The sequence below is a fragment of the Hydra vulgaris genome, chromosome 02, assembly GCF_038396675.1.
Source record: "Hydra vulgaris chromosome 02, alternate assembly HydraT2T_AEP".
Taxonomy (NCBI): domain Eukaryota; kingdom Metazoa; phylum Cnidaria; class Hydrozoa; order Anthoathecata; family Hydridae; genus Hydra; species Hydra vulgaris.
In genome coordinates this window covers 29,145,530-29,160,153 of record NC_088921.1, presented here as the reverse complement: position 1 = coordinate 29,160,153, position 14,624 = coordinate 29,145,530, and the positions used below count along the sequence as shown (strand labels likewise).

Below are 14,624 nucleotides of genomic sequence, written 5' to 3'. Positions count from 1 at the left end.
CCTCTATTTACAGCTGCCCCATCAGCACCAAAACCAACTAATTTAGTTTTAAAATTTTCGATACCTTCTGATTCAAGAGATTGACTAATTTTATTGAAAACTCCTTCAGATGTTCCATGTTCAAGATCAGAAATAGAAAGAAAAGAACACTCAACGCATATCTCGGTCTTTCCTATTGGAGTAGGATCGAAACTGATAATAAATATAGCTTCTTTTTCAATTACAGATACATCTGTTGATGCATCAATTAAAATACTGAAGTAATTTCGTGTTTTCAATTTATTTCTGAGAATATTTGACAAACTCAATCCAATGTAATCAATAAAAGTTCCACAAGTTATTTTATTTCTATATGCTTGGCCAAACTCTACACCATGATTTTCTTCCAAACGTAGTATTTTAGGGTATACGCTAAGCGAAAGCTCTTCTTTGGCAATAAAGTATGCTACCTCAAATTTTTTTCTTGTTAAATTTAGATCTTTCGTGGTCATGGTTTTCAGGCCCGATAAAATATCAGTTTGCCGCATTTCTTTCTGCAGATTGCTTAATTTATCATTTCGTTCGCTTACATCCATTCCTTTACTTTTCATTGCTAATTCGTAGGCTCTTTGATGTGGCAAACCATTTGCATGATCAACTGCAGCACTGTGCTGTATCCTACAACTACCTTCATCGCTTCCCCATTCTGGCGTATATCCTTTATAAACATCAATTTGTTTAGTATACTGACGACATACAGTGCATTGTAATGCTGTAACATAGTTTCCATTATATAATATCTCTAGCCATTCATTTGCATTATATTTTGCAAGAGTAGTGTTTACCCATTTTTGAGCTGTTGTTAGCTGTAATTTTCTACTATTGAGTTTTTTCTTCTTTTCAACAGGTGGTTTTAATTCCGATCCTGCTTGTGTTAAAAATGAAAGTGTTGTTTGTCTCTTTTTAGTCGCCTCCATTTTAAAGTGCTGATGTTTGACGATTCTCTTACAATTTAGTAATATAAAAAATGTTCAAATTCACAATTGTTAATTTGAAATTTATTTAAAAAAACTCATTCATTGCTATGACTTCAGAAATTGCAGGAAAAGGTTACGAGAAAAATGAATGAAAAAAAAGGAGAAAATGTTCGTACAGTCGACTTTCGATATCTCGAACACTAAGGGGACAGGGAAAAAAGTTCGAGATATCGAGAGTTCGAAATATCAAGAAAAGGGTTGAAAATAAATAAAATTGCCCGACTTTCATTAAAACAAGTTATTTTTCTGACAAAAATCATTAACAACAAAAACTACAACTTTTGGAAAAAATCTGTTATCTGATATTGCTTTAAATTATCCATCTTTTCCATCTTCATTAAATCCTCAAGTTTTAGTGCTAGGGATTGTATTTCATTTCCGTATTTTGAGCTGTATAGCGAAGCATTTTGAATTGTCTAAAAGCAATTTCTAATTGAATATCAGATGGGCGTGGCGGGGCTTCGACGTCAATAGCTTCGTCAACGCTATCTTCAACTTCAATATCATCGTTTTCAAAATTAAGGTCTAAAATCTGAGCAATGATTTCAGCATCAGTAGCAAGTGAACCGGTGGTTACTACATCGCAATCTAAACCAATGTAAGATTCCGTTGAGAGATCTTCTTGGACGGCACGAGGATCTAACTCTCGCAAACGGTTAAGTTCTTCTGTCCAAAATTTAAAAGAATGATGATCATCAGCTTCTTCAATACTCTTGTTTGTTTTGCTGATACCAGCTTTTTTAAAGCAGTTGATGACAGTCTCCTTCGACACAGCATTCCACGAAGAAACAAGATCTTTCGTTGCTTGAAGTATAGAAATTTTTGGCATGGGTTCGTTATTATCAACAGCCTTGATACACAAACGCACAATTTTGTGACGATAATGAGCTTTAAGACTTCGTATTACGCCTTGATCCATGGGCTGAAGGACAGATGTGGTGTTAGGGGGGAAAAATATTAGGTTGATGTTGCTTAGCCCTTCAATGTGTGGGTGGGCAGAACAGTTATCCACCAGGAGTGCTACTTTCCTGTCTTGAGCACGAAAAAATGAGTCAAGTTTCATTACCCATTTTGTAAAAAGGTCTCCGGTCATCCAACTTTTTAGCTGATTTTTATATGTGCAAGGAAGTTGTTTAATGTGCTTAAAACACCGTGGGTTTTTAGATTTTCCAATAACAAACATAGGTAATTTTTCTCCTGTTGCACTCCCTGCTGCTATGCCTGTTAGTCTGACTTTACTATTTTTTCCCCCAAAACATTTTTCTCGTGATAAATGGTATGTTTTGTTTGGTAGGCACTGGTAAAATAGTCTAAACTCATCGGCATTGAAAATGTTTTCAAGCTTGTAATTCAAAAGCAATGTTGGAAGTGTAGTTTCATTCCACGAAGCAGTCATATTATTCGTCACGACGGCACTTTCGCCTGAGATTATTTTAAAGCTGATGCCATTCCTAAAAATAGGAACAGAATAATTGAATTTTAATTACACGTTTAAAAAACTAAATCAAATATAAACAGATACATGTTATTTGTTTATATTAAAATTGAACAAGATTTGACAAAATTTAACTGACCTTTCTTTCCAATTATGAAACCAACAATCAGATGCTTTAAAATCCAACTCTCCTAATGCTTCTGCGAATTTTAGTGCCTTTTCTTTTAGTATGGTACCATCAATTGGTACTTGTTGACTTCTTTTTGCAACGAACCACGTGTATATGGCCTTGTCTACATTTTTGAAATTACCACTACGAAGTTTCTTCCGTTTAGATTTTGTGCCATTTTTTTCCAGTGAGGTTAATAACTTGGTTTTATTTTTAATCCAGGTTGATAATGTGTTCTTTGGGACTCCATACTTTTTGGCAACCTCTTTGTTAGACATCCCAGTCTCTAGGTCTTTTAATGCCTTGCATTTTTCTATTATAGATTTGTTCGTGAGTTTTCGTTTAACGAGCGGCATATTGCTGCGTTTGACAAAAAGAATAAATTATATATTAAAGGAAAACTTTTCAGAAATTCGATTCTTAAAAAAAATCGAATTTAAAAATCGAATTAAAAATTTTTTTTTTTCGAAAATTGGAATTTAAAAAAATTAAATTTTATTAAAACATTTTTGAAAAAAAAAATCTTGAAAAGTTCGAGATAACGAGAGAAAATTGCTCTGTGGACCAAAAATATTGTTCGAGATACCAAAAAGTTCAAGATAATAAGGTTCGAGATATCGAGAGGATTTTAGCCTTAACTAGTACGTTATGTCCGTGGGACCGCTAAAAAAGTTCGAGATTCTTAGACTGTAGTTACATACATTAATTTTAAATAATGGTTAAATAAGAACTTCAGTCGTTACCGACGTTGAAAAAGAAAAATGATTGCACATTTTATATCTCATTTGTATTATTTTATATCTTTCATTCATTTTTATTTAAAACCATTTTATAAACTATTAATGTTATTTAGTTGATAATAATGTTAATGCCTCTCGTCGGAAGATGCTGAACTAATATTTAATAAAATCATGACAATCGTTTTATGAAATACTATTAAAATTATTTAAGTTAATTAAAACGAAACTCTATACTACAGTATATATATTTTTTAAATTTTAATAGTAGAAAAAAAAGCAAACGCGCATTTGGTAATTTTAAATTTATCTAAATATTAAAGTTAACTTCTCAGTCACTCAGCGTCAACCGAACCAAGAGTCTTTAAAATAGAGAACATAAGAACCTTGACAATTTCAAATACGAACTTTCTATTTTCCGGAGTCTTAACTAATTGAAATCTAAGAAATTTATTTTCATCACAGAAGGGCTTGGTGTGCGGCTTTTAGTCGATACTTTGTAAGTTTTGTTGACTACGGATAAATTAAACTAAAAATAAAAAATAAAGGTATTTTTTCATTGCAATTGGCAGCAAAAGGTAAAATGTAAAAGCAAAAGGTAGAAAAAAAGAAAAATAAGTAAAATGATGTAAAGAAAATATAAATAAAATGTAGGAATAAAAAAATGTTCTTAGTTAATATTATATTATTATTAAAACAATAATAAAATAAGAACTTCAATCATTTATGAAAAAAGCAGTTATGGATTTCACCACCAGTAAAATGAAATTAGTCTTGATAAGTGAAGCAAAAAAAATTAATAGTTTACGTCATTTATAATACTCACCAACGAAGCGATTTAAAGTAGCGTACAAACGATATAATTATTTTAGAAGCTTTTTTCAAAGATTTACATTTTATGAAATTTTGATATATGCATTTTTAAAGGCATCCTGATAATTTGTCAAACGTTATAAAACTCTTTTTTTTTTCAATCGGTCAACCTTGACCGGGAAGAATTCGTTTTGAGAGGTCAAAATAGCAATTTCAGTCATTTCGGGCGGTCAGTGACTGTTGACCGCCCGTTGTTTTCCACGCTGTGTATATATATATATATATATATATATATATATATATATATATATATATATATATATATATATATATATATATATACAGTGTCTCAAAAAATTATCCGACCAAACACTTTTTTAAATATTTTTCCTAAAAAAAGTGCTGTATTTTTGTAAATTTAGACTTTTTTGGTAAACTCAAGATTAATAAAAATAAAAGAACATGTTTTTAAATCGATTATTTTTATTTCAATGTAAAATATGAATCACAAAGTTTTCAGTCTTTAAATAAATGAACTTAGGTCGTTTTTTTATTGTCAAAAAAATATTCGACCAAACGCATTATTTGTTCCATAATAAATTATTATATAACAAAACAATTATTTTAATACTTTGTTGGGCCTCCCTTTGCTTGGATTACAGCTTCTAGACGTCTAGGCATTGATTCGAATAAAGATTTTGTTTCTTCTGATTGAATCTTTTCCCAGGCTTCTTCAATTGCCACTTTGAGGTTTTCCTTTTTGGAAAATGACCGATCTCCAATTTTTCGGTCTACAATTTCCCACAAATGTTCAATGGGATTAAGGTCCGGTGATTGTGCTGGCCATTCCGGGACCTCGACGTTATTTTCAGCAAACCACTCCTTTGTTTTGGTGGCACAATGCTTGGGATCGTTATCTTGCTGAAATATAAAATCAGATCCTAGCCGAAGTTTTCGAACAGATGACTTCAGATTTTGCTTTAATATGAGTTTTGATAGAAACTTAATTATACAAGTCAAGAAAAATTGCTTCATTTCTGCTCGAAAACTGGCTGAGCAAGCTGAAGAGAATTATGGAATCAAATTATCCCATCAGACAATCAGAAATCGTATCCGAGACCAGGGATTTCAAGGACGACTTGTGCGTAATAAACCATATTTGAGTAAGAAACACATGAAAAGAAGATTGGAGTTTGCTAAGAAGTTCAAAAACATGCCGTTAAGTTTCTGGAAAAAGATCCTGTGGAGCGAAGAATCGAAATTCAACTTAAAGTCATCTGATGGAGCCCAAAAAGTTTGGAGAAAAGCCGGAGAAGCCTACAAATTAAGCTGCGTGAGAGGAACTGTCAAGTATGGTGGCGGTAACGTGATGGTATGGGGTTCAATGGCTTGGAAGGGTGTTGGAAAACTTCAATTTATTGATACTATAATGGATCAGGTGCAATACAGAAACATATTAAAGCAAAATTTGAAGTCATCTGCTCGAAAACTTTGGCTAGGATCTGATTTTACATTTCAGCAAGATAACGATCTCAAGCATTGTGCCACTAAAACAAAGGAGTGGTTTGCTGAAAATAATGCTGAGGTCTTGGAATGGCCTGCACAATCACCGGACCTTAATCCCATTGAACATTTGTGGGAAATTGTAGACCGAAAAGTTGGAGATCGGTCATTTTCCAAAAAAGAAAACCTCAAAGTGGCAATTGAAGAAGCCTGAGAAAAGATTCAATCAGAAGAAACAAAATCTTTAGTCGAATCAATGTCTAGACGTCTAGAAGCTGTAATCCAAGCAAAGGGAGGCCCAACAAAGTATTAAAATAATTGTTTTGTTATATAATAATTTAATATGGAACAAATAATGCGTTTGGTCGAATATTTTTTTGACAATAAAAAACGACCTAAGTTCATTTATTTAAAGACTGAAAACTTTGTGATTCATATTTTACATTGAAATAAAGAAAATCTATTTAAAAACATGTTCTTTTATTTTTATTAATCTTGAGTTTACAAAAAAAGTCTAAACTTACGAAAATACAGCACTTTTTTTAGGAAAAATATTTAAAAAAGTGTTTGGTCGGATAATTTTTTGAGACACTGTATGTAATATGTAATATGTATATAGGCCTTGGCAGGAAGTGAGAGCTTTAGCTTTTGCTCTCTCCCACACTTCCTTAAAACGGTTTACAGGAGCAACTTATGTTTCTCGCAAAAGTGCAATTTTTTCTCTCAAAAGTATAATTATCATTGTAACTAAAATAAAAAATGCAGTCATTTTAATAATTATTTTTAATAATTCTTAAAATGCCTGCATTCTATTACAATAAGAAAATATAAAACTTTTATTATAAGCAATAAAAACAACGCTCGTCTAAAGAATTTTTTCATGCTGCAATAAATGACACTTTTTATGTATATATTCTTGTATATTCTTGTAATATTAATGTAGCAAACATATGCTTGACATGGCGCGGCAAATCTACGAAAGTGCAAACTTTTGTTAAAAAAAAAGACAGAAAAATGAACGTCACATATTTTTGCAAATGCAAACGTTGGCCTTTGCTTAAAACTTTTAAAAACACAAGCATTACTTAAGCAATTTTTTTTCCAAATAATTATGCAATTGATAGTTTTTTATTTATTATAAAAAACATATTTATGATAAAAAAAACACAATAAGTTACTAAAATTTAAAATGCATTTTAAAGACTTTAAAAGAAACCATGCTAAAACATGATTATTTCTTTCAACACTATTAAGTAAAATGACTAAGTATGCTATCAAAGATAGTTTTTATGTTTTAGCATGGTTTTTGCATGTGTTAACAAAAGCATGGAAAATTTTACTTAAAATAAATGCCTTTGCAATTACTTTAAAAGAAACCATGCTAAAACATTAGGATTGCTTTTTTCTAAAGCGTATTTTTTTTTTTTTTTAAATTTTTAATTTCTCTTTAAATGAAGTAATATATATTTGCATATTAAAAACACTTCTAAAATGTTTAAAAAGAATATTTAAGTTTTGCTGAAATATATATAATCTAATAGAATATATAGAATTAATATGTTTTTTATAGTTTTTATTCTTTATTGTGTGTTTAACAATGCCAATAATATGATATTTTTATTAACTTATTAAATACTTAATATGATATTATTTTTAAAAGTTTTAAAAAAGAAATGTCAAAATAGCTTTTATTTTATTTTAATTTCTTCAAGTTTTTTTAAATTTGTAAATAATTTTAGCAAACTAAATTATGAAAAATTTATTATTTAGTATCAATGGATAAAAATTTACTATCATTAGGTCATTACATATTAATTATCATTAATTTGCGCGCACTTTGCAAATGCATAAAAAAATATTTTAAAGAAATAAAAATTAATTAAATTCAATAAGCGTCATTGATATATCTAATAACTTATATATATTTTTATAATGAAATGCTCATATATATAAAATATATATATATATATATATATATATTTTATAAGAGCATTTCATTATAAAGATATTAAAATTACCATATAAAAAAGTAAATATGAATGGCAAATACATTACTTGAGATTCTAGAAAAGTTGCTCTATCTGCTAATATTTCTAATTCCATTTTTTCAGTTTTCAACAATGATATTTTTTGATCTTGCTCTTTCAGCTATAAATATTAAAAAAATGCATTTTAATTAAAACTAGGTTATCACTTAACCCTAAAAGTATGATATTTCTTATGATCTTTATAACATTATAAACAAGATAAAACACATATTTTATTTTTTGGTTAAGAAAATCTACTAGAAAAAGAAAAATTGTTACTATTATTCTGAAAATTAGTTTACTGCAAACTATCCTTTATCCTAACTAATAAGGATGCTCTTGTATCAATTTTATGCTTTTTAAACTTGGTTAGAAACAAATAATAAGCTGTGGACAAGTCAAATATTTATTACTTGATTTATTGAATACTCAGCGATTTATTGCGATTTATTGAATACTCAGTGATTTTATTGAATACTCAGCCAATATTTGTTTTAAGTTTAACAGAAATTTTTTTTCTCCTCTTGACAACTTGAGTAATAAGTATAAAATTTTCTTTTCTGCCTGCTATCTACACATATTTTATATAGAATTTTTATCTGTTTCATTTGATTACAAAATAATAATAATAAAAAAAAATTAGATTAGTTTAATAAAATACTATAAAACCCTTGTATTGCATGCACTAATTGTCAAAATTCTAACACTGAGCGCATTACCCATTATCTAGGGCTAAAAAATTCTTGTATTTTGTGCACTAACCATTATCTTGGGCTGCAAAATTCTTGCATTGCATGCACTACCTATTATCCAGGGCTAAACAAGTGCATGAGATTTTAATCTTATGCTTTATATTATAAAAAAATCTATTTTTTATTCAAGAATTTTTACAAAAAATTACATCTAAAAAAATTAACATACTTTTTCTTGAAGTGTACTTAAGTTGATTGAGTCATTTTGCAAAGATAAAGTTGTGCGTTCAGCAATAATTAACTTTTGTTCAAGTTCTACTATCTGACAATAAAGACATAAATGCTTCAGTTAACAAAATATATTAATATAAAAACTTAGTAATTTAAAAGAAAATATTAAAACTTTTGTTTTTAAAAATAAACAAACAAAAAAAGTTAGAATTTCATAAAGTTTTTATATATTTAAATTTTAGAATTTTAAATATATAAAAACCAAAAAAAAAAATTTAATTATGTAAAAAAAAACTACTTTAGTTTTATAGCTTTTGTTGTTCAGTTCATGATTTTGTTCAAAACTTTCTAAAGTTTGATTTTTTTCTTTAAGCTTTTCATCTAGAGTTGTAACCTAAATTAAAACTCATAATTTATTATTTGTATTACTTATAAATAAAATGAACATAAAATAAAATTATATATATATATATATATATATATATATATATATATATATATATATATATATATATATATATATATATATATATATAAATACACCCACACACACATCTAACTAAAACATAAATATACTAAACATAAAAACTTTATATAAAGTCTAAATCTAGAAAACTAAATGGCTTCAATTACTAAACAACTATTTACATATATTATATTTTATTGGTACTAATATTATTTAAATAATATATTTTATTGGTACTAATAGTACCAATAATAGTAGCTGTTACTATTATTATATTTATAACAATATACCAATATATAGTCATAAAGTATATAAATCATAAAAGAACTAAATGATTGATAAAAAAAATATACTTTATGTTATAATATAGGAAAAATTGAATTTCAGAATTATGATATATTGGAAATAAAAAGCAATATATATATATATATATATATATATATATATATATATATATATATATATATATATATATATATATATATATATATATATATATATATATATATATGTGTGTGTGTGTGTGTGTGTGTGTGTGTGTATATAATTAAAAATTTCCTTGAAGCAAGTCTTTTTTAGTAAAAAAAAATCTAAATGGTTCTACAATTGAAAACGATTATGAGAGATTTTTTTTATAAAAAAGTTTTAAACATAAACATCTCAGGCTTTTACATAAATATATTTACTTATTTTTTGATATAATAATTAGTCATTAATTCATCAGTCACTTGTAATGATAACTCATTACCCCCACAAGCTAACCAGAAAACTGTGTAAACAGCAAGTTTTCTTTAACAAGTTTCAAACTTGGTTTTGAATATATAAAAACAAAATTTTAAAAATAAAAAACAAAAAAATTTCTTTTCGAAAATTCCATTAGAAACACAAAGAAAAATACACTTTTCAAATAATAATTAAATTTTTTTATTTAACAAGAAATCTTCATTAAAATCTTTTAAATTAGAAGATTCATTAAAATCTTCTAAACTTAAAACTTCATCTATTAGACTGGAGTAGATGTAAACCAATGTTACATTATTTCCTGCCTAGGATGATGAATGGTGTGTGTATCTTCTCTTTGGGAGTTCTCAGAGAAGCTGATTTCATCAACAACTGTAAAATATCAGAGTATTAACAGTGCCATGGTGTGCACGGACCTTTTAATGATTTGTTGTGCATTGTCAAGGCAGCATAAGGAGCCTTAAGTTATAACTTAGGGTTAAATAACAGGGCTGAGACAATTGCATAGTTCATTGATATGACATCTTATGTCATACTCTATCTATGAATGAGTCAATTTCTCTTTGAACTCAAACCATGCTTAAAGTAACCAAAAGTATTAAACATAAAAAATCACCAGCAACTAATTGTTTCAATAAATCTTTCACAAATAGCTGAGATCTTTAAAGTAACTTTCAATTAGTTGAATCTTACTTCTTGCTAAATTTACTGGACTTGCTTGCTTTTTGCGAAACTAATTTAGGTTCGTTATTTAGATCTCAGTATTGATGGGCATCTTATTATTTGCAAAGACTCCAATAGTCATATGCTTAGGTTGGTAGTATACTTAAGCATCGATTCACTTATTCGTCCAGAAATCAGGCTTGAATCCTCTGACCAATTATTTATGTATTCTGCTTATCACCTTGTCACTCATTCTTTGGTTTTTTTTTTCCTTCCCCCCACAAGACTGCACTCTTTTAGATGTAATTTCTGATCAAATTGACCATGTCTTCCCACTTTTTCCTTTGCCTATATTACTCAAAAAGTTAACTTTGTGACTCGTTTTCCAAACAACCCTAATAACTTCACTCCTTGATTTGTGTCTTGTCTCTGTTATTCTATTTGATCCAGATTGCTTTTATCGTTCTCTTTTGTCCATTTCCTTAAAATTTGAAAAATTCTTCTCGAAGATCTCCTTGAAGCTTATGCACAACTTCCTTTATTGCTCTTGATTCCAAGAGAATAGATCTTCCAAGAAGTTAAAGTTTTTTAAGATTTAAATATTTTTATTAGTCTCACCAATACCAAATATTTTTAGTTCTTTAAGTGGCTCCAAGTGGCTGGTGAACTTTAATTCAGATAAAATTCAAATTTTTTCAGTTTATTGTTAATGCAACAATCAAGATCTTCCCAATATTTATGAACGGTAATGTACTTGATGAGTCACCTATACTTCGTCTTCTAGGAACAACTCTTACTTCCAATCTTTCTTGGAAACCATATATCAAATCCATTGCAAAATTAGCATCTTCTAAAGTTGCATCTCTTTATTGTGCTCGCCACTTTATTACTACGGATTCTATTCTTTATCTCTATAAATCTCAAATCTGTCCTTGTATGAAATAAAAAACACATTGTAAACAGAGTTGGACCTGCTCTTATAGCCAACCTTCAAGCATTATCACATTGTCAAAATGTTGTTTCTCTTTCTCTTCTCTATAAATAATATAATGGACGCTGCTCTAAAGAACTAGCTTCACTTATGTTATCTATTAAAACTCATTCTTGTGTTACTTATCATTTAATTATGTCTTATCCATTTACTTTGACTGTTCCAAAGTGCTCCAACCTTATCGATTTTTTTCTCAAACTTCAGTTTTTTTGAATTTTTCTTTTTTATCTATTATTAATCTAAATTATAAAAAAAAATTTAAAAGTAAATTAAAACTAAGGAAGGTGGAAAAAAAAAAAAAATTCTCACTAAGTCGTAACAAGCTAATTTTTAATTTTCTATAAAACATACTGTATTTTACATTATTTAACGAAGTTTTGATCAATACCTTTTGATATAATCAATAGAAAATAAAAAGTTAAATATTGCATTTTTGAACCACTTTTATAAATTAAATCATGAAAAATTATAACAATATTTTTATCTTGTCACTGTCTGAAAACATTTATGGTGTGGAACTTTTTAATAAATGTCGAAATTAGTATCAATAAAACAAAAGCATGTAATTTTTGAAAAAATCTTATACCTGGCAACAATTTTTAGCTTAGCTGGTCATTATCTCTGAGATTACTATTATGAGAGCAAAAAATTTTTCAATCTGAGAGTTTTCAACCAGTCGGATTTTAATTTTCAAAAAGTAAAGAAAATTCATTTTACTTTTTTTCCTCGAGTACACATTCAAGGATACATTTAAAAAAAAGGTTTTATTTCTCAGTTGAATTTCTCAAATTTATAATTGAATATACAAAACTCATTAAAAACTGATAAAACAATATATTGTATTAATAATTCAAACAACTTTATGCTAATTATACTATATTAATTCAAATTGCACTACTTTTTTAAAGAACTAGCCATAAACTCTCTAACCATTAAGAGAGCTCTTAACTATTGCATCCTTTCTAAACTACAGAAATTATGAGCCAAAATTTCTTCTGCAAGTGCAAACATTTTTTTTTGGCTATACAGAAAAATTGATAATACTAAAGATACTAATTTCAAATTTAAACTTTTATCAAATTATCAAGATAAAATTGATGTCACACCTAAGTGAAAACAATTTAAAAGCATACCAGAGATCCCAGTGTTGTAATTTTATCATTTGATTGCACTCGTAATTCTGCTAATTGTTCACGAGTTTGTTGAAGCCTCATTTCAAGAAGAGAGCGCTACAAATAAACACACGCACAAAAAATTTATTTCAGATATTATACAAAACTTATAAGATCTTTTAAACACAATTTTCTGCCAAAACTAAATCCAATTTGAAATTACAGCAAAAACTTGGATATTAAACTCATGAATACCTAGTCAATAAATCTTATTATAAATTTCATCATGAGCAACATCTTTTTTGTAATTTTTTGCATGATGTAGGTTAAAATTTTTTAACAATTCATATATGACATCTGATTCATATATTAAAGAAGTCTTGGTATTCTTTTGGGCAATTAACAAGTATAATTATAGTACATTTTAATTACTCAAGTTAAAACAAAGTCAACCTTGTTCATCGTAAAACCCCAAATACATATATACACACCAACAGTGTCATACTGAAATAGAGAGCAGTGGGGGCTTCAGTACATACATCAAATGATATAGAGATATGTGCAAAGGCAGTTGCTACTACATTGACTGAGGGTTTGGGTTGGGGCTGCAATAAATTTTTTCATTATTCTTTTATTTATTTTATTAAAATTTAAAGTGAAAAATAAATTAAATTTAACATTTAAATTCAAGTTTTTAAGTCGATTTGGTGTCAGCCATTTAACTAGGATGCTTACTAGGGCACTGACATTGCCCATAAAAATCACAAAACTTAAAATCAATTTAAGTTACAAATGTGTTAAGTGTGCTCGCCACTTTCTTACTCCAGATTTTACTCTTTATTCCTATAAAATCTGTCCTTGTATGAAAAACTGTTGCAATATCTTGAGCGGATCTTCAAACAATACCCTTTCTCTTTCATTACTACTGCTTACAAATGCTTTTCCACAGCCATTAGTATCTCAAAAGTAAGGATAAAATGTCAAAGTAGCTATTAAATCACTGCATAGCAAGTGTATTTTGAAAAAAAATGTTAAAATCATGCAAACCAAACAATGATAAACTCTGGGAAAAAGAAATAGAAAAAAAACACAAAAAAACAACAAACCTCTTTTTCTATAGCTTTTAGCTGTCCATTTTCAGATAGTTTACTATCTTGCAATCTAAATATATTGCTATAATACTTTTTTAATTAATCAATATTGATATAAACAAGTGCAAAGAAATAAAGAAACTTTAAAAAATAATTAAAAAAAAAACAACAAAAAAACAAAAAACAAAAACAAAGGAAAACATTTTTTGAATGCAGCTTTAAAAGAGCTAAAAAGAAACCTTTGTTCAAGGTCAGATAACCGTTCTTTCAGAACAATATTTTCATTATTTCGCTCTTCTGCATCAGATGTCATCTAAAAATATGTAAACAACTACTTAATTCTTACTCAATTACATTATTAAACAAAATCTTATTTAATTAACAAATTCATTAACTCTAAACTAATTGTCCTTAAAGGGCTCCTAATGTGGCCAGACCAGTTATGTTCATATTAAGAAGAATGTTAAAAAAAAATAGTCTAGGCTAAATTTTTTTGATTAAAACAAAATAATAAACATATACCATGAAAAACTAACTTTGTAGTTTTAGTTAAAGCTCGCTGTCTCCATGTAAGTGTGAAGTCTTTAAAATATACGCCACAATCTTAGGACTTTCTAATTTATTCAAGTGCGATTAATTTCAAAGACTTTCAGTTATAAAAAATGATGTCATTGTAGGATTTTAGGTTTTAGAAAAATAAATTTTTTTTTTTTTGAATTAATATTAATTGTTTTATTTGTTTTTAAAATAAGCACTTCGTATAAATCTTAAGAGTTTCCTATAAATTTTAAAGATAGCTAAACAAAAGTAAGTTTATAGAGCGCAACAACCAAATAAAATAAGGATAACTATGGTACACTCTTAATTATAATAAATACATAAAAAAAAAAAAAACGAAAAGAAGAATTAGAAAATATTGATAATTATGTCAATTTAG

The 14,624-nt window shown here is 27.8% G+C and overlaps 1 protein-coding gene across 1 annotated transcript in view; it reads right to left on the bottom strand.

Annotated features, from left to right (window-relative positions):
- The window catches only part of LOC101238684 (golgin subfamily A member 1), a 52,429-nt gene that overhangs the window by 17,819 nt on the left and 19,986 nt on the right, over window positions 1–14,624 (bottom strand). The window contains exons 10-15 of the mRNA XM_065790507.1: window positions 13,927–14,000; window positions 13,703–13,757; window positions 12,618–12,713; window positions 8,922–9,017; window positions 8,622–8,714; window positions 7,729–7,821 (exon numbers count right to left, since the gene is read on the bottom strand). Coding sequence (XP_065646579.1) covers window positions 7,729–7,821; window positions 8,622–8,714; window positions 8,922–9,017; window positions 12,618–12,713; window positions 13,703–13,757; window positions 13,927–14,000 — 507 coding nt within the window. The remainder of the gene's footprint in view (window positions 1–7,728; window positions 7,822–8,621; window positions 8,715–8,921; window positions 9,018–12,617; window positions 12,714–13,702; window positions 13,758–13,926; window positions 14,001–14,624) is intronic.